Here is a 25,925-nt window from a genome sequence, read left to right on the forward strand (position 1 = left end):
TCAGAAGGGTTTCAGATCAAACGACATAAGAAAAGGTAGAAATCTGTCCTAGAAGGAGTAACAAAGCAATCGTACAGAAGACGATTTATCCGAACGTTCTCAACTTACAAAGCGAACAAGCATTATAAGTATTTAAACAATCGTCTGCGTTTAGCTTTAAAGCGAGACAGCGCAGCGTATCCCACCATTCCTGTGGGTTTCTCTACAGACGTGCTGTGAATGTGCTGAGTGATTATACATCTGACCCAGTTAAGCCCCGAGGGCGTTATAATTTCATCGCCATCCCGTGCTCCTAAGCTTCTGGACACGGTAAGCTTCGGTGAGCAAGTCTTTGAAGTTAACGCTTTACCCCCTGCAATTCTATTAGTGTGTCCGAGTGGAAGTAGTTTTTGTGGAGGCAAAGTGTTAAATACCTGCAAGAGAATGCACGCTCACGGCAACAGCATCCAGAAAGTGCACAAACCGAGCAGCAGAAGCCCAGCAATAAGCAACCATACGATGGCGTCCAGGCTGACCTGGTGCCCGTTGCTGGTGTGGCTTACGTTGGCCGCCATCGTCCGGGCGGAGAACCACTGCAGCGAACATCGGTACGAGCACTCGCTCAACACACACCATCTGCAGTTTACGAAGGAAATCCCCGACCGAGAGTACGGGGTGCTGCGGCAGTTTAAGAGCTTGCACTGCTGCGGTAAAGGATACCGAAGCATCGAATGGTAAGTGTGTTTCGGGTTGGATTCGACAAGATAGCCTGTTCAAGCATTCGATTCATCGATGCAACATGAATGTGCCGCTGGCTCATTCACGAGAATTGGCCCGCAATGGATCTAGAGCAGGGGTCGGCAAACTTTTCCAAAAAAAGACCAGATGATTCAAAGGAAACCAAATGTTTTCAAAGTAGTACCCTTAACTTTATAAATAGTAAAATTGCATAAAAAGTGGTGAAAGATAAAATCTTTAAAATTTTAACGTTAAACTTTTTTAAACATTTTCAAACTAATTTTCGTTGAGTTTTGATTTTATGTTCAACTTATAACAGAAACCTCGTTGAACAATTTTAATCTTCATTTTTGGGAAGAAAAAAAACCTGACATCGTGTAGAAAATCGATAAAAATTAAGCTGGGCTTTTTGTATAAAGCACTAAACTTTTCTTACGGGACGGGTGAAATCTGTTGACCAGTTCAGATTTGACCCGCGGGACGTACTCTGTCGACCCCTGATCTAGACCGTCAAAACCAGACGAAAACATTCTCTCGCAGAAAGAGGATCCTGTAGGTGGGCCGGAAAAACATATTTCAAACCACTCGATTTAACGCTCTACTGATCGGTTCCTTTCGTCGTTTCCACACGTGCTGCACACGCAAAGCTGTGTGTGCGAGATTCAAACCGAAATCTACTTCCAATTAGTGAAACCATCCAACCTTGTTATCTAAAGCAAACGTTCGGTTGGAGGTGCGACAATTTAGATTATTGGGCTCATCTTAACTGGTTGTAACATCCATCGTTCCATCATATCGTCCTACTCTTGAGGAATCGGAATAAAGTTCCTTAGAAAAAAATCGATATTATGTTCGATGAATATCCTTGAAATGTTATTTTGAAAACCAATTTTGTATAAAATATCTTAATGAGTATTCAGAATGAGTATATTGAAGTAAATTAAGGAACATATATCAAATATTTAATCGTGAGATCCTGGGGAAAATATTTTGTTTATTCCGCTTCCTCTGGTTAATCATGTGCTTATATCTACTTCTCTCCCTCTAATCAGACCGGTTGTTTCATCGATTGGCATGTAGGGGTGGGTGGGGTAATATGCACCCCTGAGACAAAACGCATCTTTACCGATTTTCCAAGAAAAGACGCGTTGTCGTCGCCTTAAGTCACTCTGGAAGTGCAAACTAAAATGTGGTCACCCTGTAAGAAATAAGTCTATTTTATGGTGCATCTTTGTATTGGTGCGTTTTGCCCCTTTGCCATTGTGCATTATACCACAGCTCAGGTGCATATTGGCTAAACCAGTTACCAATCTATCTAAAATTGTTGATTTCATATGTTGATAAATTCATTATTTGTTTTATATGGCAGAAACTCCTAGGTTACTAGATTGAATTTTAATGAATCAAATCAAATGATAACATCAACAATCACTATCAGATTTCGTTCGCAACTCATCAGTTCTTCTTAAAAGGTGCATATTACCCCAGGAACCCCTGCCAAAAACAGTAAAGTAAAGATTGTTAATCAGAATGAAATGAAAGAAAAGCTATTGGTATTCGTACGACTAAGAAATCGATTGTCCTTCGTGTCATTTTAGTCACTTACCATTTTTCATGAATAAAATTTTGCTGACGAAATTAACATGACACTTGCTTCCCTCGAATCAGTACTATCGCTGTGGCATGCATGTTGTGCGCACCCGATTTATTTCGGATTGTATGACCTTCTACCACCATCCCCTTCCATTCTTTTCGTACTCTTCACCGCGTTTACATGAGTGGTTGATTTACTGTTTGTTTACGAGGTTGTCCGGATGCGAGAGTGGAAATTGCGAATGGAAAATAAATCGCATTTTATTGTGCAGCCCGCTGGGGTATATGCGGATGGGCCGTTTTTTCCCCGAAAAGCAGCATGTTTTTATTTCGCCGTGCCACTTGCTGCACACCAGAGACATTGGCCGCCTTACTCCGCGTCCCCGTTACACCGCGGTTCAGCGTTTCGAATCGGCATATCCCGATGGCTGACAGTTCGTGGTTTGGTTTACTTGACATATTCTTTTCCCCACATCGAGTTTTCTAGGAATGCCCGTTTTCCGTAGCGCTTGCAATTTTTGCCTCTAGTGTTTGCGTTAGCTGGTGGGAAACTGTCGGTTTGTTTCATTCCGCATCGTCAAAGTTAAGAAACATACAAGACACACACAAAGATCGATCGGTGTCAAATGGTCACCAACGGGGCCTGGGTTCTAGAGCTTCTGCTTCATATGTTTCGAGTATAAACATTCCTAAACTTAGGATACAAACTCAACCCCTCCCAGACGAGTCATTAGTTGAATGTTTGTAATTATGATTGGTTCAAACCAAACACGCCCGAAGCGATGAATCATCTAGAACGGCCATTAAAATAATTTGGAAAAAATGAAACACACAAACTAACAAGTTCACCTGATTCATCGCTCGGTTCAACTATTTTTTCTTCGACGTAATGTTTGATCGGTTTGAGATCTTGTGCATAAACAGAGGCGAAATCGAACACACCACAGGCCACTGACGTCAGTGGGTATCTCCAAATTACCGAGAAACCGAAGAAAAATGTAATGAGACGCGTGGGGGAAATCGATCATCGTCGATCGCTGGCTCGTTGTGCTGCAGTCATGCATCCTCGCCGTGTGTACATGTGGTACGTTTGTTTAGGCAAAATTTCACTGGAAAAACTCAACCTACTCGGATGGAGGCGTTCGGGGTCTTTCTTTGCCAACGTGTGTCAACGTCAATGACGCTCGTAGGTGCGAAAATGTTCATTCGATTTGGTACGGAAACCATTACGGTTTATTATGAGCTGAAGAAAACGTCCCAGTTGATCCCGTGTTAGCATTAACACGTCATTTTCTCTGTACAATCGGCCAGGAAATGGACGTTTTAAACCGTTTCCTCCACTTGTCACTTAGCTGTGATTTCGATAGAAATACCAGAGTTTTCAGTTCTCGTCGGTGCGTTCTGTTTGCTTTAGGGTGAGACCAATTTATCGAACCCTACGATGCAGGTCCCACTTGATAAACAAATGCCTTCAAGATGCACACAACACAACACGCTTCGCTGGCACAAAGAAACCGAAACCTTTTTTTTTTTGGGGGACCGGATTCGGAAGAGAGGCGCATAGAGTGCGTCAAATAAAGCAAACCGATGTGCCGAAGCAGTTTGCCAACAAACCTGGATGACTCACGGAAAGCCAGCGACAGTGGTGACTCGCGTCACCGTCTTTCAAATATTTAATCTCTTCTCCTCTTCGGGTTGCGCATTAGCCGTGTACGCCAAGTACTTCACGGAAACCGGGAATGACACACGACGCTCTAGATGGACACCTTTTTCGGTGTGGCTTTCCGGCAGGCGTTTTATTACTCTCCCACATGGATGCAAACAGGATGATTCGTGTTTTCGTGTGGGAAAGTGCACCAATGTCTTCTAGAAGCCATTCCTCGAAAGGGTTTCCACTGTGCTGCGGGATGGTTTTTAGTTGGCTGGCTGAAGTTTTAGGACACATGATGAATACGATGAAGAAATGTTACATGCCAAGCCAATAGAAGAATGTTAAGAAAGAGTTCGTTAGTCAGTATAAATCAGTAGTTTGTGTAAGTTAGGTTAGAGAATCAAAATCCTTTAAGATAGGTAATTGTCAGAAGGGTTGTCTTTAGGGGATTTTAAACGTTTGCTTCTTTCACTTAACAGCAACTGTCAAACACTCATTTCACCCATGTGAAATACAACTTAACTTGTCTAAACGCCAAATAAACAAGCTGTTTTAGTCGCGCAACTAAATGTCACTTAACGTAGCCAGGCTAGAAAGTTATTTCACAGGAATGAAATGTGTTTGACAACTCGCTCACCTGACAACTTTAGAAGGAGTCAACAGTATAAGCCCTTTTAAAATGATCGTTAAATGAAATAAACAGCGTCGTTTTATGCGATTTAAGTTCACTGGCATGATTCACAACGCTAACTGAGTATTATGATTGATTTTCTCATTCACAATTCTAGTTTGTTTACCGTATCATCATTGATGGTTGACGTGTGATGAGTTCTGAAACATTCAGTGAATTGGAATGAAGAGGAATGCAAGTTTCCGATGAAGGAAAGTTGCTGTCATCTATCTGCACCTTTATCCGAACCGTTTCATTTAGCAATCCTTGTTGTCAATGCATTGAATGTAACAATTAATCAATAACGCGTTTCATGATCGATCAACCGATGCCATCCTAGGGCCGCCTGAAGAATGGAACTGTTCGGACGGAAATTTTCCACAAACCACAATAATGAGCGCCGCTTTACACAAGGGTGCAGCAAATGCTGGACGGGTATGTGTGTGTGTGTGTGGTTGTGGCTTGGGTTTCCTACAAGTTGGGTTCACACACAAGGCGCCTATACCCGCATGGATTTGTGTCGACACAGCTTCGTCAAACGATGATTTCCGGGAAAATCGAGATCGATACGAACCCGAATCATCGGTTCAAACTTTGCAACGCAACAGCAAACATTCCTCGCACACCCCGGGACTCGAGCAACGGGGCTGGAAAATGTCATTTGGTGCGAGGTTATCTAACCGAGCGATAGTGCGAGATATCCCCGATCGATTTGAGGTTGGCTGTAATTTACTACTTGAAACTGTGTAAATCCACATCCGATGGCGGTTCCCGGGTATCGAACCGGATGGTGGCCGGGAATAGGCAGAATTTTCCACGCCCGTTTCCCCCGAAACAGTGTCCCGTTGGGGCGAGCTTCTCGAAATTTGCTCAAGGATTGCCCCGGGACTTCGTGGAAAGCAGTCCTTGTGAAGTAGCGAGAAACCCCGGGCCTCGGCTGGGGCTTCGACTTCGGGGGGTTCGGTTGGCTGGTGGGTGTGCCTTAGCAGCAGGGTATGCAAGGACCCGGGTGGACACCACAACCCTTTCTAGCGATATGGGACAGATTAGAAGAAGTGCGGAAGGCCGGAGACACCGCAACGCCGTTCGGAACGAATTACGGTTATACGAAGGCGATAAATGAGTATCTGTCACGGCTTCCAGCATTGCCCTTTCCCGGCGGGTTGAATCCGAAAGCAGCCCTGGTGGCCTGGGGGACGGGGGATGGCTCCTGTGCGTATGCATACGTTATCCGTATTGTATTTTCGACCGTCCGGAGATCCTCTCCAGTGGGTGGTTGTGTTTTGTCGAGAGCTTTCTCGGAATTATCCCCTACGCCGGTACCGCTAGCTTAACCGTAGATCTATTTGCTCCGCGGCCTCGTTTTCACATACTGTCATCATCGTTCACCAACCCATGCCGGCATGACTCTTTCTCTAATCAAAAGGATATCCACAAACATCCAAGCACACACAGACGCACACAAATCCACTCGACGAGAGCATTGTCATGTCGCTTAGGTGGTAGACCGTTCCAGCGAACGGAACGGAACGTTTCCACCCACATCCTTGCCACAGCCGCCCCCCAGGACACACTTTCAAACGCTTCGACGCATTTTGCCAACCATTTTTCCCTTCCCGGAAACTCGAGGCTTTCCATTCGCAGTGACACGATCCACCTAAACGGTGAGGAGGGATGTGGCGGTGCGGGTGAGTTCGTTAGCGTCCTTTGTTTTCCCGGAAAGTTTGCCGCATTTCCACGATCATATCGGACGTTTTATTTTTCCTTTCCCTGAACCGTGCTCCGTGTCTCTCTCTTTTCTGGTGTTTTCTCTCTCCCTCCCTCTCAATCGCCCGGTTGAAGCGTCACGCGCCATAGAGCTGCCGTTTGCACGTTAGAAAACTTTCCGCAATTTTCCGTTTTATCGTCGTGGATTACTAATTTTCTCTGCAATATCCTTTGCCTATCGGTGCACCGCGGCGTCGCACCTGCATTCCTGACCCCCGATGGTCATCCGTTTAGGAACGGATATCGGGGAGAAGCAACGCCGAGAATGAGGCTCTCGTTCTCCGGAGGGTGAAAATCGGTGTTTGTTTTGGGCTTGCGCATGCTCAGCGATTGGATTCGTGGAAAAAATGGTTCAAGTTTTCCACTTAGATGGGGGTTTTCTCGGTGGGGGGGCAGTTGAAAAAATGTGATCGAATAAAAGCGACTCGATAACTCGACTCGTATGCTTAAGTTAACCTTCGCAGAGGTTACAGCATGTGCATAATTTCGTTAATCAATTGATGATGCAATATGAACAATTCGGCTCTAGTTTCAGCCAGACCGGGAAGGATTCCAGGAATGAGAAAGTTCGTAATGATAAAGCCCAAAATGGTGGTGCTAGCAGCATGTGAATCTGTGAAATCGTTAATAACATTATGATGAATTTTCCCCGCTCGATGGGACGATGAGTTTTTACCCGTTGGCATGAAATGCACTGTAATTGCATATTTTATTGCATTTCCCCTTCAACCCTCCCCACATTTACTGCCTTTCCGGCGCCGATACCGAGCATAAAATTTAACATTGCCATAATTTTGCGCCAGAATGACGGTAGTATTATTAACGAAAATTGGCACAAATTTTGCACCGCCGCTGACCTTTTACGAGCGGCGCGACGAAGCAAAACTTTTATTACATTTTCGTGAACATACATCATTCGCATCTCCATCATCAACATCACCATCGTACCACCTATCGGCGTTCGCCGTTCGCCATTACTCAATCACGTTCCAGCTGCAACTCCTGGGAAACGGATGCGTTCATACGGGGACCGTTTTCCCGTGCCCAGTAATCATGCAAAATCAAGCGCCCGGTTTTTCGTGGGAAGCCCCCCAACATACAGCACTATGGGCTTCGCTGGTCCACTGAAAACAGGAAATATAGCTCGTGAAAACATCACGCGATTGCGCTCGGAAAAAGATGGGACAACATGAAGGGTGGCTGGACGCGGGAATGGAGGGAAATATTTTTGGAACGCTCGCAGAAAGCTCTGCATCAAGTTACGTACACCTCAGATCCCCCGGAGGCGATCTACACGGGAGGGGGAAAAGATCGCAAATTAAGGGGGAAACACATTCGTTTGCCGGGCGCATTTCGAAACCATCGTTGTGTCCGTTCATTCACACACCACCGGACCAAATCATACGTAATGATGGACGACCCCTGCTTCTTCCTGCGCGAAAGGAACAACCGCGCGTAATTGGCGAGCCTTTCGGGAAAAAGGAGCCAAATCGGCCATCTTTCTGTGTTGTTTTTTTTTTTGGTTTTCGCCCTGCATTTCATGCGAGCCGGAGACGTATTTAAACGCTGCTGTATAATTTCCCTGCGCGCACCCCCACGAGCCGCCACCTTCTCTACCCACCATCTCCTTTATTTGGCCCGAAGGGGAAGGATCGAACGAGAATTGCATGGCATTCGTTTCGGTGATGGATTTGGTGTTTCGGAATTGGGTTTCCCGCCGCACCGAAGCCCCGCATACATATCGAGACAAATTGCTAGCCGCGCGCACGGTTCTCCCTCACGTTGATTTATGCTTCCCGCAACTGATTTGATTGATTAGGTAGTGGCTGCGATGGATATGGGATGGGGGAAGCGGGGGAACCCAGGATGCCCCGAGGGGCGGGCTGTGTAGTGTGCTGTCTTTTGAGTTTTTTTTTGCCGGGAACCGATGTTAATCATAGCGTGTGGCCTTGGCGGTGCATGGCCATTTTGTGTGCAGCATAAACGTGGAAAATAAATCTCCCAAAACTTTCCTGCTTATGTTCGGAAAGATCGCTCATGTGCTGCGTAGAAAATGAAAATTCTTCATATAATTGAAGAATAACATCTTCACTGGAGCATTCATTTGAATATTAAACAGAATAATTTCACACAAATAAATATGCGAGGTGTTTTTCCTAGATATAAACAATCTTTCATTGAACTTCTCGTTTGATTACATGAAATTTTTCTAACCTCTTAATCGGTTTCTGCAGACTTTCGACGACGGACAAGTGATGCTGCTTTCGGGCAATGAATCTTGACACGTTCTCTTGAGCCTGTTGATGTGGCAAAATGTTCATCGTAGGCGGTATTTGTTGCAATATCGTTTCGTTTGGCAAAGGATCATAGCATTTTATTGACTGACACCATTTGCTGCCATCATCGAAGCTCCCTTGCCATCATTATATACCAGCCGTCCTATTCAGCAAGTGTTCGCTTGCTAAAGCTGAGTGAATTTACGAGCGGAATTGGTTATTAAGGGTGATCTCGTTAAACATGAGCATTTTTCCATTCAAGAAAACGCGGATTTTTTTTTCGCTCCCCTATTTGCAATTCCGTTAGTTGCGTGGAGGTTTAAAATTGGTTTTTCCTTATCAAATCCGTCCCGCGTGCGGTGTAGCGAAACTGGAGCAGACGTACCATGTGAAAATATACATAACAGCAAAGGTACGTAAGGTGAATCTCGGCTCCGTCATCAAAAACCCTTTTTTATATTCCACCTTCCAAAAGAGGGGAATCGCCACTAATACGATCCCAGCCCGAAATTACATTTTCTTCTCGGAAAATCTTGCCTCCCTGGAACGGGGACGAACCTCCTGGGTGCGGGTGCGAGAGAGAGAGAGCGAGAGAGATCGAGTGCAAAATCAACATTTTCGCTCCTGACGACGGTTCAGATGACTAGGAATTGTGTGCCGAAAGCAGCTCCGGGGCGATGGCGTGCAAGCTCCAGGGAACACTGTGCAACGTTTGGCCGTGTCCGCAAGAATGTCCCAATGACGGAGTAGTAAACCGTTGGGGTGAGGGTAGAGCGTTGGACATGAAAATATTGTTAAATTTTCGCTCCACCACAACTCGCAAAGCCAGAGACGTGAACGAAACTTTGGCATAATATAAAAGCACTTTTAAACTATTTCAACGATTCACTTAACTGGCAAACGCTAATTCATTCATGTGAAACCTACATTCGCATGTCTAAACAATAAACAATAAATAAACTATTTTAGTTACGCAAATTTTGTTGTGCGTCGTGTTTGTATGAGCTGAGTTTAGAAACTTTTTGGCAGGGCATAAACCCCGCACTCCTACAATTATCCCCTGTTATGTTTCGAATTTATATGTAACTTGCTGGAAGGACGATGCGATGAAATTTTCCTCTAACGTTACCGAACGGTCAATTTGGTTGAATGAGCTCATCATCATTTTTGGGATCATTTTCTACATAGGTCCCATCAAACATTTTTTACCGATCTACAAGCACTTCAGTTGATTTGAATTTCTCTTCGTTTTCGGTTGATGGAGTCCTTTTCCAGTTTGCCTTCTGCAGAATCACGTAGGAGTAGAACATTTTAGGTCCGCAACTGAGAATAGTGTTGAAAGGGAGGTTTTTTTATTGAAGGAGAATTTAAATTTAACCATATAAAATACAACACGTAACTCTGTACAGTTTCTCCCTATTTTTACGCTGGTTCGTGTCTAGTTGTCCCGTAGAAGTTGCTTGCCATCGGTAAATTGAACGGTAATTGCTTAGCAGTTCTCGATCACATACCCCTAAACGAAGCACTAACCCACAATATCAGGGGAGGGAAAGTTTGGTCTTTTCCCCCTATCGATTAATTTATTCGTTTCTTTACAAACACTTTTCCCTGCACACCGACAACACGCAACGTTCATCCACCAACTACGCTGGGCAGTTTAAAAAAAACCAACGACGGGTTAACCCTTTTCGGGGCTAATGGAAAACATTTTTCCGAGCTAGCGATCCGTTACGACTCAATTCCCCTGCCGCTGCTTACTACGCTGACTTTAAAAAGGCGATGAAAAAAAAATGAACCAACAACACACGATGCTTAACACTAGAATTACATTGCTGTGGAATCATGAAAGTTAAAAAGGATTAAAATTCGTTTCAATTCGATAATTTTTGCTTTACATCGAGCTAGAGGAAGGATGCATCAAGAAACCAAAAACGCCAAAAGACAGTTAACAAATGTACTGCAAGTCAGTCGTTTACAGATTTGATAAATCATTAAAAATAAGGAAGTTATAGTGTCTTCAAAAGAGTGGTCAAAATGACCCATAAAAAGCAATATAGGGGTGGTCATCTTGGTGCTCGGAACTGACTGAACAGAAAAATTTGAAATTTTTGTTTTGGATTCAGCTTTTGAATTTTAGAAAAACTTTGTTTTTTTTAAATACTCAGCCGTTTTCGAGATAATAAAATTGGATTCCAGTGTCAACATGACCCTAAAGCAAACGGAAAATGGGTAATTAAAACATGAGTATGTACGTAAGTACTGTGTAAAATAGGTACCTTACGATGAAGAGTCATTTTTTTCAGCCTTCGTTTTTCTGACGCGTCTCGCGAGGTTGGAAAGTTTAATTACATTTCTATCGAACACTTGAACCCCCAAGTGTTGCATGCGATTGAATTATGTTTCAATCTCGGGTCTCGCCTGTGGGTATGTTTGTGTGTGTGTGTATCTATCAAAAGGAGAGTGCTTTTTTTTTTTAATGTCGTCCTTCTCTCGCATGTCGTGTCTGTCCTTTCGCACTTCTCGGCGCTCGTTTTTCCGTTGCTCGTTTATTTTCCCCCGACGCGTTCGATGAAAAGGAAAACCATTTGGCACACGATGGTCGCCGGTTGTGGTGGGAGTTTGGCTAAAAACGGCCCGACGCCCTCTCGGGGAAATCGTTCGTGCCGCCGCAGCAGGAAGGGAATTATGCAAATGTTTCGAAGGATAAATTTAATGGATTCCTGGAAGGATTCGCCACACTCGAGTTCGCTGTAGTTACGTGTGCGCTTGTATGTGGGTGTGTGCGTGTGGTTGATGGACATTAACCTGGGGACAGCGTGCGGTTCACTTTCCCAACCCCACACTGCTGGTTTGTGTGTGTATGTGTGTGTGTGTGTGGAATTGGAAAGTTTAATGGATCTGGCGCTATCTAGTCGTTTACAAAATTCGTAAAGGGTACAATTAAATAAGCATATCAGTTGACTACTTCCAACCGAATCCTGATGTTTTGCAAATAATATTGTGCGCTTTTAAACTATTATCCCCGTTTGCGTGAATGGATAAACGCCGGCTTTTCAATCGCTGTTTGTCCACAGAAAGCATTCCGCCGTCCCCCATGTGTGTCTACAGGAAGCACAATGCTAGCATTTATCGATCCTTGGGTGTCTGTCTGTTTGCATTCCGTGCGCACTATGATCGCTTTGAATCACGCTCCAGCGATGGGTTTGTTTTTATTTGATTGCACCTTCCCGGCCAGCCAGCCTTGGAATGGAAAGCATACGTGCATAGCAAAAGCGGAAAAACAAACGGACGTGACACATCCACAGACACCTCGCTGCTGCAACTGAAAAAAAAGGGTTGGGTGGGGGCAAATTTATTTTCCATGAATCAATTATCTTTCCCACCTGGGCGGAAGTCGGTGCCGGTTCCGCCCGTACCATCGATCGATTGCAATGGAAAACATTCGCCCCGTCTCTCTCTTGGTTTTTGCAAGCCTCGCAACGGAACGAGCGTGATTGTCCGTTCGTGGAAGCGCTGGAAAACTCGCATTCCTGGCGAGACGTCTGCACCGGAATTGGACGGTAGCATAGTGTGTTCTGAGGCACAACATTCTCTATGCAAAATGGTGGAGCTCGAGATGAATTATGACGGTAGGAGGAGATAGGGAATATTTTAGAAGTGAGTGAGTGTTCGTAAACAAGAAGGCGTCGCTTGCAATGAGTGAGAATGCAGGCGGGAAAATCACAATACAGCGAAATGCAAATCCTCCACCAATGAATTGTGGCCTTCACCAGACAACAGCACACACAAACACAGAGCGCGTTCTGTGGCAAGCGTTTTCTGCGTTTTGCACTGAAAAAGATTCCTATAATGATATTTCCATCCGCCCGCCCGGTGAGCTTTCCACGGGCAATCATCGCAATATTATTTCTGTTGTGCTCCCTTCGCTATAATTGGCATAGAACATTGGGCCGAACGCGGGTGGCAGCCTTTTCCTGAAATTCCCAGGCCGTTCCGGGGTGCGTGGCAGCAATTTTCCCCGTAACGTTCGAGCCGAGCCTGAACGTATGTCCTCGTTGACGGGGTCGTTCCGTCAAAAGAGCGGATCGCGAACGCAGCGGATGTCGTCTACCCTGTTTTTGCGGTCGACGAAAGATCGGAAATGTCTGGGTCAAAAGTTTTGACTATCAACCCCATGGTCGAGAGAACGCCAGAAGAAACACCGTTCTCAAAAGTTGGCCCACGGCGCAAGCGGTTTTTTTTTAACAAAAAGTTGGCACAGCATAATAACGCGAGCGTTGGGGGGGAAGGAAATTATGCAAAACATTTTACACTTCCAATGCAGCCAAGTGCGTTTGTTTGTCCACGAGCGCCCAGTGTCTCCGGATAGTGAGAGCGAAAGAGTGCTTAGTACGGGGAGAAAATAACAGACCATGAGCGCGAATTTTCCTTCATCCTTCCACCGACGAAGACGACGACGACGACGATGAGGTTCACCTGCGGGGCAAGCTCAGCTTCAATTCGGCGGAATTGGATTCGCACAAATTTCGCGGAAATCCTCTGCACCCGGGCACCGGCCGATAATCGGTATGCTGGGATGCTTTGCACGAACAGACCGCTAGCTGTATGGGTGCCTTCTACCTTTGGCGTGTTTTGTTGGCTCGTTCGGAGGTTGCTTGAATCCACGGCCATATTTGTTTGTGTTGCCCTTTGTTCGTGGACTCCCCTTTTATGTTTTCAGCGGATCTCCGTTTTCCCATCGCCATCCTTTTCCTTCTCTCCCTCTTCCTCTTCCTTCTCCTTTTGCTTCAGCTCATTACACCATCCGGCGGCGGTCCGATGAAAAAAAACAGGCGAATGTGCACTTTTATTGCACCACGACGCTGCAGGCCGTTCTCTCCCAGCATATTGCATTACATTCCCTCCCCCGCTTCCCCCCACCTCATCATAATCGTCGTCTGCCGCCCCCGGGGGCAGGGTAGCCACTCAAACGTTGCCGGGTGGACAGAGCGTTTTATCTTTCTTGCTGTTTTTGAATGCACTTTCATGCTGCTTCTCGTCATTTTTGGAATCGATTTTCAATGCAGCAATTAGGCAACGAAGCGGCAGTAGCAGGAGCAGCAGTAACAACTACACCGCGCAGCTGGTTATTATTGGTTTTTATTGGGTTTTGCGATTGTGTGCCGAACGACGGACCCTCCTGTTTCGTCCAGCGAGCATAATTGCGCACAATGTTCACGTGAGCGCGCGTAACGTCAGCGGGGGGCTATCGTGGACCAGCGGGGCCAAATGTACCATTCAGGATTCGGTGGAAACGCTAGAATTTAATTTACAAAAAATTGCCATTTTTGCCAATTAGCTGACTAAATTAAATCGTAAAAATGTATATTTGGTTTGATGGCATTTGGTCCCATGTTCATATCCGAGGGTTTTACTTAGAAGAACTATGAAGCTACCGAGAAGATATATTCAAGATTTTATTTAGAAGGGCTTAGGGCTTTCAAATATTACCAAAAACCTTTAATTATTACTAATTTCTGAGGAACTAATATCGTTTAGTCAGTCGCTTTTTCAAAACTCAAAAGTAATCGAAGAAATAACACAGTGTTCAAAGTGACCTAATTTGAAGCAAAAAGGGGCCACTGAAAATTCCCTGTAATTCATCTTGTTGCAAGCCACGGTTTTATCACTATCGTTATGTTGGACCGGTTTAACACATGACTGCCATTCGTTGTTCATTAAAAAAAAAGTAATAAAACAGACTATTTTATTGTGCCTCGAATAACGCTACAAGAACGCCGAGAGGAACTCGTCGTTGGCGTGGGCACGTACTGGAACCTCACCGCCAAGCGGAAACGAAACACCGGGGCTCGCAGTTCGCACGAGAGTTTGTGGTAGTAGAATCCAAACGAGGCGCAAAAGGAAATGGCTTTGGCCAAAAGAAGCGAAAGGAACGAAGGGAACGAAATTGCATGTTGTCTCCATGTTTTATGACGCCGGTTTAATGGGGATGATGGTGGTGGCGGTTGTTGCTGGCATCAAAAAGTGCATATCCACTCCCCACCCCTCTCCGGGTGCCACCGTGAGAGGTATATCGGGTTGCTGTCCGGGGAAAAATAGGTGCATCGGTTTGCCATCATCGAGAATGCGCTCCGTCGTTGGGTTAGAGCTGAACTGGCTATTTTTTTTTTTTCTCTCAGCCGGTACCAATGATTTTCCGAGAAATCTGACATCGTTTCATCGTCGGATAAACCGACAGTGCACTGTGGGATGGATTGCCCTGGGAACGTAAATCCCCAAGAGAAGGGCACAACACCTCCCATGGGTGAGTGTGGCTACTAGTTCTTGGATGCTTTTACTAAACTCCACCGTTCGGTCGTGCTACGTGCAGTACGGACGGTCCAATCTCGTTGCCTGCCTGCCAGTTAGATATCCCGGAGCGCTGACGACTCTGATTGTTTAGACCGGTGACGAGTTCTGGGAGTTTCCACTTTTATCAGCTTACTTTTTGCGAACTTCAAACGCCATACGCAACAACCAATCTAGTTGAGTGTTTCTGCGAGCGTTTTGCACAAATTATTCCCTCTTTTTTTGTGAGGTACCACCATCAAACACTTCGTACGAGGACTAATGAGACGCTGCCAGCATTTGAATTGTGAGTAATTACCAACGTTAGTACGTCTGTTGAGAGCGATTAGACCGAGCTCTAGGGGTGAGCTGTTACTGGAGGGGTGTTGAGAATTTCACCATCATTATTTGAATGCGATGTTTCAAGTGCGCTGATGAGTCATGTGTGTACCGGTCGTCCCGGAGTTCCCCGGCACTACCACCTCCAGGTGGTACAGTGCTGCATTACATCAGCACCATCAGCCGTCGGTCGGTCTAGCTCTATGACTTCATTTCCTTCTCCGGGCCCGCCGAGGGTGGTTAGTGTTGGATGCAAATTATCTTCTTCACACCTTCTGTCAATTGCTCTTCCTTCTGCGGACCAGGTGACGGAAGCGATCATCATCCGGGGATACGCCGTACATGCTAATGGGTGGCAAATTTTCTTCCACCCTCCATGCTACAGGTGTCCTTTGAAGGAAAGCTGGACTGTTAATTCACCTTTGGCAAAAAAGTACAGACTGTTTTAATGGCGTCACTTATGGGGTGCTTCAGCCACCGGAAGGCCACTCTGTTTGCTATGAAACAAAAGCACCCCCACCCTTTGCTGGCATAAAATCTGCACCATCGAACAATGTAATGAATTTCCAAGAGAGCAGATATGAAAAAAGGCTTCCACACGATTACATTTGATCTGTATGCACCGCCTTACGCAGCTTATGTGCAATCAATTTAAAGCAATGCATTTCGGTAATCAGAGAAATAGCAATAAGGGCTTTATGTTAAATAAATAGATAATCATTCTTCCAATTTACGATAAATGATTAATGCAAAAATAATAAAATATTTGCACTGGGGTTGAGAAAATGGTTTTTACTCGATACTTGAGAGTTATGTTTCAATTTCATAGTAACAATAACGGCACATTTAAAATGTATAAACCCTGTTGTATAACTTTGGTGGATACACCTTAACATATGTGTACATGGTTGCTTTGTTTGTGTTAGTACAACTAAGTTTCAATAGTAAAATTAAGATGATTTTATCAAAAAGTAGTGATCAAACAAATCTTCAGCAACATTTGCAGTTCTTCAAATTAATGTGTCGAAAGTTTCAGAAGCGACGGTTCAGTATTGGCCGAGTTTTTAGTGTACACAAAACGCCATACATAAAAAAGCTAAAATATTCGATAGATAAGAAATTCAGTTTGGAGCTTAGTTTTCTGCTGTAAGATATCTTCTCGCATAGCAGGAACGGTTTGCTTTGTGCATAAATACCTTTAAGTCTTAACCTATTTCTTGAATCAAACAGTTTGAGATTTTTGTTTCATTCCTCAGGTTGAGGTTTCCGATTTATTGTTGGATTTTACTTACTTTTTGCACATTCCACCAACGTGTTCCTACGTCCGGAAGGTACAACATGAGCCATTCGTCATTTCCAATGAATCGAGACAAGTGGACGCCATTATTAAACTCTTGCGCTTGAAACATTCTGCTTCCAAGCAGGTCCTGGGCGAGTGTGTCCTGTATATCTGACTGGTAGTGGCTGAAATGGTACTTCAATGTGCTCCTTTCCCGTCCGTTACCTTCTCGGTACCCTTGCATCCATTTATTATTGTCCTGGTCGATGGTATCTCTCCCTGTGGGTGTGCAGTTCCACGAACTCCTGCTGGACGGTGCATGCCGGGCGAGCCAAACAATGCGTCGTCCCACCAATTGTAGGGTGCAACCCGCAGCAGCACCAGAGTGCCCAGCTCAGCTGGCATCAAAAGTGAACATCAGTCCAGAGGAAGGTCCTTGCTTCTAGGGGTGTACTCTCTACCTGGCATCTGGTGCATGTTCACATTTGTTCACTGGTTCGATCCAACATTATAAGCCCTCTAGTTGCAGGAGCAGCATTCGGTGGATGATCCTATGGGACACCGTGTTGCTCTTTCCCGGTAGAGACGATTGTGCCGACACAGTTGCTGCGGAGGCTCACCGTTGCGCCCGAGGAAGATTGATTTGGTCCTGGTACCGCTTCAGCCCTAAACGCAGCGATAAAAGTGTGGCCTCTTGAAAGGAAAAAAAAGCAACTTCGTCCCATCAACTGCTACTTTTCTCTCTCTCTCTCTCTCTCTCTCTTTGTCTGCCTCTTGAATGCCTGTGTGTCCTTGCTACGAGAAACACTTCATAATTAAAAGTTGACCGCCGGGACGCCGGGACCACTATTGAGATGTTTCCCAATTCCCTCCGTCGATCATTCGTGTTGTATCGTGTTGGATCGCGGTTGTTCGTCATTTGTTTTACTTGATGTTTTCGTGTGTGTCTGTGCGGTTTTCAGTGTGGGACCCTCTCTGCGCCCTCTCTACACACGGTCGTTAAGATTATCTCTGCAGCCACTCGAGCAGCATACATGCAGGTATGCGCCTGCGGAACCGTCCGGGCCCTAGACCGGCTTTATGAAGAATGAAAGACAAACACACGATCATAACAACGCGAGATTCCAACGGCGGAAGCAACGACGGTATGATCGAATGAAGAATGACTCTTTCCCTAGGAGGGGACCCGATCTCCGTCCGGCTCAAGAAGCCGCGACAAGATCCCAGTTCATGCCGGACTCGCGTGCGATTAGATCAGCGTCCGCTTGAGATGATTCCGCCGGAGCACAGGAGAGTCTCTTAGTTTTCGTTAAAAAAAATGGGCCTTTAAACACTCCAATAACCGTTCCCAATCGCGTTCATTTTCTTTTCATACGGCTCCGTCCACACTCTCTGGTGCCTTAGGCACTGCAGTTCTTGGTCTATTTCTCACATCCCACTTCTCGAACTCCATACTTCACTTTCCGGTCCGGCGGAGAGTGGCAAAGCGGGAGTCGTTGGGATTTCGGATTATAGGGTTCTGGAATGTCGCCACTATCGGAGACGCCTGTTGTATACCTAGAATTTGCCTGCTTCCAAGCTTTTGGGACAACAAAGACACTTCGGAATGACAATACCCTCGACATTTCCTGTGGGGGCTTTTTTTCCACTTTGAACCAGTTCAGTTCCTCTGGTCGCCTTCCCTTCGCGAGGATTACTACAGGCTAATATAGTTCTAATCCCCATTCGCACACATTTCCCCGCCGTGAATAAACGGATTTAGTTTCAACACCAGAAGTCTTACGTTTCGTTCTTTTCCTTTCCTTTGCTTGCAGGTAAGACACCGCTTCCAGCCGGCCCGATGTAACCGGAAGGCCTCTACGGCTGGATACTGAAGGGATACGGAGTGCAAAATTGGGTTATGTTTCGCCAGGAGATGAAATATCAATCCCTGGTTCCATCTGGTTACCGAGTCCATAAGCTTCCCGCTCGACCAGACGACCCTCTGGCTAACCCCGGAGATTTTAGGAATGCCGAGGAAAGATTCGCCGAAACACCCCAGAAGTGCGGGACACTTCTCGGCGTTGGTCCTCTGTCGGCGGCTACCCGCGCACTTGTCCTCGGTGGCAATCCAAACATCCAGCGCGCGTGTGTGGTACTCGCACCATCGTGTTAGTTCGTGTGTTAAAACAAGCTTTACTCCAACGGCGCAGGCAGGCCGCACTTATCCTCCTGGAGCGCGCAGAGACGGCGAAAGAAGCTATTCACCATTGCCTTTGCCCTTACCTTCGCGTTTCGCGGCGGAATTTCTCACACGCCTGTACGACCAAGACCGAGCGAAGACACGACGGTACCCGGGGCTTGAATGAGCAAATTTCCTAGAATCTCGACTTCGGTACTTCTGCACCCGCCCGTGGCCGTCCTCCGGTTGCGCGGTGGTTCCTTTTCTCGAAAGGGCGAACCGTGCACAACGGCGAGAAGACGGAAAGCGAACGAACCGTCCTCTCTCTAGAACCTGGCGAACTGTAATCATCGTCATTTTTCCTGCACCACACTCGCGCGCTACACCTTTGGCCAGCTCAGCGGACCGGGGGTGTGTTGGGGGCTGTGGCTGCAGGTCATCCCAGGGTCGCTTTGTTTGATGGTCGAGATCGTCCCGATTGAATGACGAAAACCCAGGGCCGGCTTTTTGGTTCCTCTTTCAGGTTCAGGCCTCCATCCATCGGTCGTTTTGTTTTAATACGCTCGAAATTCGACACGAACGACGAAACCCAAGTGCCATGGACACTGGACCCCGTGTGGCCGGCCGGCGACCTCTCTCACGGACTTTCGAGAGCCCTCCCTTCATGGGAAGGACGGATCCTTTCCAGGGTTGTGGGGGGACTTCTGATGGAATTTTCTTGCCTCGCGGGATTACCGGTTGGAAGCGATGTGCTCTGCACTCTCCAGCGTCAGACGGTTCGGAGTGGAAGTCCAGGAAGATGCCTGGTTGATATAAGGCATGCTTTACTGTTTTGTGTTCTAACGACATCACGGTTCTGCGGCTGTCGCCAACCCGTCCACTGGTCGTCCCATGGGACTATTATGCTCCGATAATGATGACAATCAGTCGGAGGAACCGTCTCGTATTTGCAGTCCTGAGGAATTACTCTCTTTCTCTCTCTCTCTCGCTTCTTTCGGCCACCTAACAACATCCACCGGTTAGGGTAGGTGGTCCTGCTGTAACAAGCGAAGAGAAGACGAAACATCAAGGAACACGATATGTTGCCCCCGAACCACACCGTTTCCCGGCCAGTTCTTCCAAACCAATGTCCGGCGACGTCTGGGTGAGATAAATTTCGGACATAATCATCATCACTAGCTGCATTGCCGGGCGCGAGCGGACCTCGGTGTAGATTGCTAATTCACCATTCTCCGAAACACCGGCCATCTCGGGGCCAAATTGGTAGGCACGCTTCGGCACGAACACTTGGGTTCCGGCGGGAACTGATTCTCGGGATTTTCGGACCTCGATGAATTGGCTTAATATGGTTGTTATGATAAGTGAGAACGTCGCCATCGTTACCCCCCTCGGGCCGGATATTGCCAGAGGCGGTCGCGGACAAAACTGGACAATTCGGTACTTTCGTTGACTACTCTACAGTGTGATACACATTGCCCAGTGCCCGGACTGGTTGATTGAATCCTTTTTGGACAAGTTAAGTAACCGGGGAGGGGCTTTCTCGGTGCATGATGCAGCTGCTGCCACACCGTCCCCGGGGACCACACGAAAGCGTTCCCGCCCTGGAGAAGAAGGCCTTGTTGTGGTTGGTTCGTGGAAGTGGAAGCTTTTCATCAAATTTATGAAACCGAATCCCGGGAAAACGATAATGAGCGACCCAATTAGGTGTCTTGAGGGGAATCTCTTCTTCCGTCCGAGGGTAATACCACGTTCACGTGTTTATTATTATTATTTCGTTGCGATACCATGCATTACGAACATAGGAAAACGGATGGCCTAAAAGGGGTACCGAAAGTTTTGTCCGAAGATGACGCTTTTATTTCCGACCGGGGAAAACAAAAACCCAGTTAGCGATTCCGATGCCGTTTTGGGATAAACCACACAAATGCGTGCGGTGCACATAACATGGCCCTCCGTCGGTCTTTGGACGGCTCAAATCGGCGTGATCATCTCGTTCGGGGACGGTTTTTTTTTTAGTACCTATTTCGTGGAAAGCACACCGAGGTTTGAACCGCCAGTGCACTTGAAGAGCAGCAGCAAGTACGAGTACGTGTAAATGTACCACTTCTGTGGGTTTTATGTGTCCAGCCTGAAAACCATTAAAACCGACGCTGATGAGGTTTTTTTTTCTAATGAAACCGAACGTGTAGTGCAATACTTCCACCGGACCTCCGGACGAGCTCATGGCGGCGGTGGAGGAGGGATGGTTCGTAAGATCGGTACTTTAATTACAAAACCTAGCCTCTATCCAACCACCCGGCCCCGGCGTTCGGAACGTGTTTCCCCGTGCTCGCCGTTGGGGCCGATCTAGCTTCCCGGAACCCGGCGTCTCTCTTTCTCGCTCTCTCTCTGGCCGTGCCATTGCTGGATCGGACCACATCATTATTGCTATGTGACTTCCCAGAACTCGGTACGCCAACTTCTTCCACCCATGTACCATTCCGGGGGCCCCAATCAGTTCAGATGTAGTAGCATGTACCTTGTCCCCCCCTTGCTGCCACAAGAGGCCGGGGAGATTCCGATTGGATAGGCTACCTATTGCAATCTTCTGCGAACACCCCGAACGCCATTAGTACTACCCCAATCGTCGCTCCAATCACTTTTTCCTGGGACTTCGCCAATGAATTGCACCACTGTTTCGTTAGAATTTATCTAACATTTCGTTATAATTTATCTATCTTCAAACACATATCATGGTGTGTCCAAGGTTTCGAGATCGATCGTGTCGCGCCCGTGGACGACCTTACGCCACGTGTCTGAGACTGGCAGATTCTGGCGCTGTGGTACCAGGCACCTAAATATAGTCTGATAGAGAAGCACCTTTCAAACCCAACTCCATCGGGTCTTCCGAGAATTGCACGCCCGAAAAAGAAAAACAAAATTATCGATCGAATCGGGGTCTTTATCTTGCGCCATCCCGTCAGTACGTTCGACCCTCGGGTGCCCTCTGGTCCATGACCGACGTTCGACGTTCGGCACTCGGTTGAGGGAGATAATCGCCCGGATCGCTCCAAGAAGCGAGATTTTTCTGGCGAATTTGGGTTTTTTTTTTGGTCTTGTACTGCGCATGCGCCACCGACATATGTTTTCCATCCGAGAATCGATGAAAATGACTTCCCGAAATTATCCCCAAACACACACCTGTTCCAACCTGTTCCAACCACCCAACCTTGCACTTCGGTGAGGTTACTCCAGACTGATATGGCGTACACCCAGTGGAGGGAGGATGGAAACGGGGTTGTTGGGTTCGCGGATGATGTGTTCGACCCGGTTTCGCCCGGTGGTGGAATGTGATAAGTAATATCTGGCGCTGTCGATGTCGATGCGGTTTTCAGTGTACACCCTTCCGCGAACCCAAGGGCGCTGGGGTGTGTTTTTGAGCCAACGCGCGCAATGGAGGTTGATTGGGGGGGGGACATTTTTTCCAGTACTCTCCAAAATGACGGCCGCGCTGCGGAGGGCATGACGGGTCTCTCTTGCTAACGGTAGCGCTCAGCGTGCGCGAATTCCGCGAAACAAATTATTACTATCGCCCACCGCCAACTCGCGGGGTCCCTCGTTGGAGTGGGGGCATTTGATTCGATTTTTTTTTGTGTTTTGTTTCTGCAACGTCTATTTTTGCTCTATCTGCTTTCCGCGTTCGACCCGCCAGTTCCCAGAATTTCGATGCTGCGTACTTACGGCGTTTTACAGCGTGTGATTGCTGCAAGAAACTAACAAGCGCCACATTTTTGGCAGCAACGCTCCACCCCATGGCATGGTAACATGACCGTTCTACAAAGCCACGTTCAATATCTAACATTTCAACGGTCACTTTCACTGTGGGGTAGATGCTGAAGACAAGGTGAATAGAACATAACAAGTGGTATCGCCCCGAACAACTAACCAGCAGCAGGACTTAGATACCTCCGCAATAGCCATTCGATTGTTTTGGATTACCTTCCGGCACAGTGACCTCAATATGGTATGTTCTTCGATTAACACTCAAATGCAAACAACGGTAATTTTGACAGTGAAGCAATTTTTTAATTGAATATCTCAAAAATACGGCTGAATATTTCTACAAAAGAAGATCTTTTTTAAAATCCAAAGCTCATCGGATACAAAACTTTCAGATTTTTCTGTTCGACCAGTTCCGAGAACCATGCTGACCGTTCTATTTATAACTTCTCTACTTTTTGAAGATTTTTCATACAAACGGCTGCTTTTTACTATATTTGTTGACTATCTTTTGCAAAGTGAAGCAGAAAATATCGAATTTGAGTTTTTTTAAACATTTTTTATGTAAGTACTAGTGTGCGCTATTTTTTGCGATTACAAATTACGGCACAAATTGACCTCAAAGATAAAAAATAACGCAAATTTCCATTATTTATTATGGTAAAAGAGTAAATGAGGCCCCGGCCGCCATGTTTTCGATCGTGGGTACACCTCTTGTGGACGTTTAAACTGAATGTATGCAATTGGTGATACATTAATTCGTTAAATTCAACCTACGAGTATTTGAATCGTAGTGTGTACCGTTAATTTCGGCTACGCAATCAACCTAGGGGTGCGGTATGAGGGGGGCCCACGGGCCCCCCTTATTTCTCAAAACTATAACAAACTCTGTTTTTCGGTAGACCTAGCGCAGTCCGCTCGCTGCGCTCGCTGCGGGCGCGCCGCCGTTTCCAACTCATTTCTTCGACTAAACTCATTGTTTCATGCTGTCCATCATGTGTGGTATAGTTTAGTTACTAGTAACTTACAGTAACTTAACATGTAAAAGTATATTAACCCGCATTCAACCTCCACTGCGTGATTAGTTTAAACCGTTATGTTCTTTTAAGCGAACCGTTAGCGATCAAATATTTGAAAAGTATGCATGCGTCGCGCTTTGCATAGCTTCAGGCGCTTAATGTGAACCAGCAGGAAGAGGAGAATCTAGCCCGGGGCCTCATTTACTCTTTTACCTTTATTATTTTTATCAATTGCTTAGTACATTAGTTAGATATGGAATGTGACTTTGTAGAACGCTAACGTTGCCATTCGCTGGAAAATGATATATTCGCAACAGCGTGGAGGTCTCGTTTTTGTTAAATTCTCCATAATCCAGTCTCAGCATCAGCAGATTCCATTTAAAAAGCCCCAGAAATGAATGCTACCGTTTATAGCAACCCGCGGTAGCGAGCGTTGTGCTAATTGTGAGCGGCTTGCTACCGGGCCGATTCCCGGTCAAAACCGGATTCAGAACGCGGGCATGGCGCCGCATCGATCCCCATACTACTACCATTCGCCACCATCATTGCTAATTAAGTAATTAGAGAGAAACAGAATGCAGGGGAACTAGAATGTGGTTTCCACACGAAGGGGTGTGGGGGTGAGGGTGAAGAACGCGAACGTGCCCCAACGGAAGCTCGATTGCGCCCAACGAGCGTTCTCGGAAGCAATTTATTGCCGATCCAAACTTGCTGGTTTCCGGAATGATTGGTTTCGCAGAATTGTATTTTTAAAAAAGTTCGTTATCATTTCTAACTAAATTCAAACTAATTACAATCGGTAATGTTGCGTTGGTTTTATATTCATTTATGTCAGGTTACTGCAGAGTACACTATCGGCATATCGCGTGCAAAATCGTCATTGTTTTCTCGTCTTGCTGTTAACGATTGATTCATCGAACGAAGCTCGATTGTTTGCAGAGATCTAGATCACATTGATTTTCCTTTTAGTACCAAACACTTGTTTGTTTATGCGGTTTCACGAACTGTAAATTTCATACGAGCAAGAGAACTGAATCACAGTCAATATAAAATTTTTTTGCTTGTGCTTTTTCGAGACAAGCGAATCAATAATGTTCATGGAAAACAACACCTGACGAACTGAAAAAGCATTCTAAATGAAATAATAGATATGAAACGTCCTATTAGCTGTAGTAATTATGCACATTTACTTATTTTGACATGATTTAGTTCGAATTTGAAAAACGATTTCATGTCTTCGATGCGCCTTCGACGGAGTTGTTACCGTTTTCAAATTAAAGAAAATTCTGTCTAAATATCAAACGAATCAAAAAGAGAAGTTTACACAAGTTGGTTTAAGAACATTCTAGACGAAAACATTTTATCAATTTATGGGAAATCATTTTTTTTCTGGGCATCTTTGTTTTTTGCACACGAAACAAAACTAAGATCACGGATAACTAACCATTATTTGTACGATTCGTTGAAAGTGAACAGTGCTCAAGACATAACACCTACCATGGATGTTTTCGTACGAGGATAAAGTCATCAAGATCAATGTTTTAAATGTTCTAACTGCTTGCAAGTGTTTGTTTTAGTAGCAAAATTAAATTATTTAAAGTAGTGCATTACTTTTGCCCTTCCTTCCTGTTTTCCCCTCGGAAGACAAATATCCTTCACAGGCAGAAGTCACCTAAAGCCACAGTGGGGCGGTGGCAGCCTTTGGCAGACATTACCATGCTTCTGTGGCTTTCACTTCCGTTCCGGTAGCATTGGCTTCGAATCCTTGGCGTATGTTTTCCCTGCTCAAACAAAAAAAAAAAAATGGCGCTTCAGGCATCTCTCGTTTCCTTTGTGCAAGCGGGGCGCATAAAGGCACCCAGGCATGCAACCACCGTCCAACCACGAATGCCGCAGGATACCGGCGGTGTTTCGCACCGGCGAAACAAGCGGGCGAGAAATCTCGGGTTCGCCGGTGTCAAAAACATACATTTCCGATCCTGTCACCTCCAGAAATCAAACACCCGGGATTCGGTCGGTGAAGCGAGGCGCGGTGGTAGAGGACGGACAGACGGACACAGACGGTGAGAGGAGGTGGTTGTTTTGGTACGCTCAATTCCCTTTGAGGGAGGCCGCGCTCGGCGACAACTCGAGTAGTGTCAACTGCTGTGGGCCACAACGCGCCCGAAGGGAAGCCTTTCAACAAACGTTTTACTTGCCGCTGCCGCCTTTGCTCGCTAACGCTTTGGGGCTGGGTTGGGCGGTGGGTTGGGGGCTTACCACCTCACCACATCAGTGTTGTAAAATGTTGCTCCGCTCTATTAAGACCACTTTAGGGCCACCCCGTTCCCGAACGGGCACCTGCCGCACAGACCTGGCACACCTCTC

General features: G+C 46.2%; 1 protein-coding gene across 1 annotated transcript in view; it reads left to right on the forward strand.

Moving 5' to 3' along the window:
- Positions 1–423: 423 nt before the first annotated feature.
- LOC131258424 (fibroblast growth factor receptor 2-like) overlaps positions 424–25,925 on the forward strand; it is a 31,251-nt gene continuing 5,749 nt past the window's right edge. Inside the window, exon 1 of the mRNA XM_058259741.1 lies at positions 424–713. Within this exon, the coding sequence (XP_058115724.1) occupies positions 424–713 (290 nt within the window). The remainder of the gene's footprint in view (positions 714–25,925) is intronic.

The sequence above is a fragment of the Anopheles coustani genome, chromosome 3, assembly GCF_943734705.1.
Source record: "Anopheles coustani chromosome 3, idAnoCousDA_361_x.2, whole genome shotgun sequence".
Classification (NCBI taxonomy): Eukaryota; Metazoa; Arthropoda; class Insecta; order Diptera; family Culicidae; genus Anopheles; species Anopheles coustani.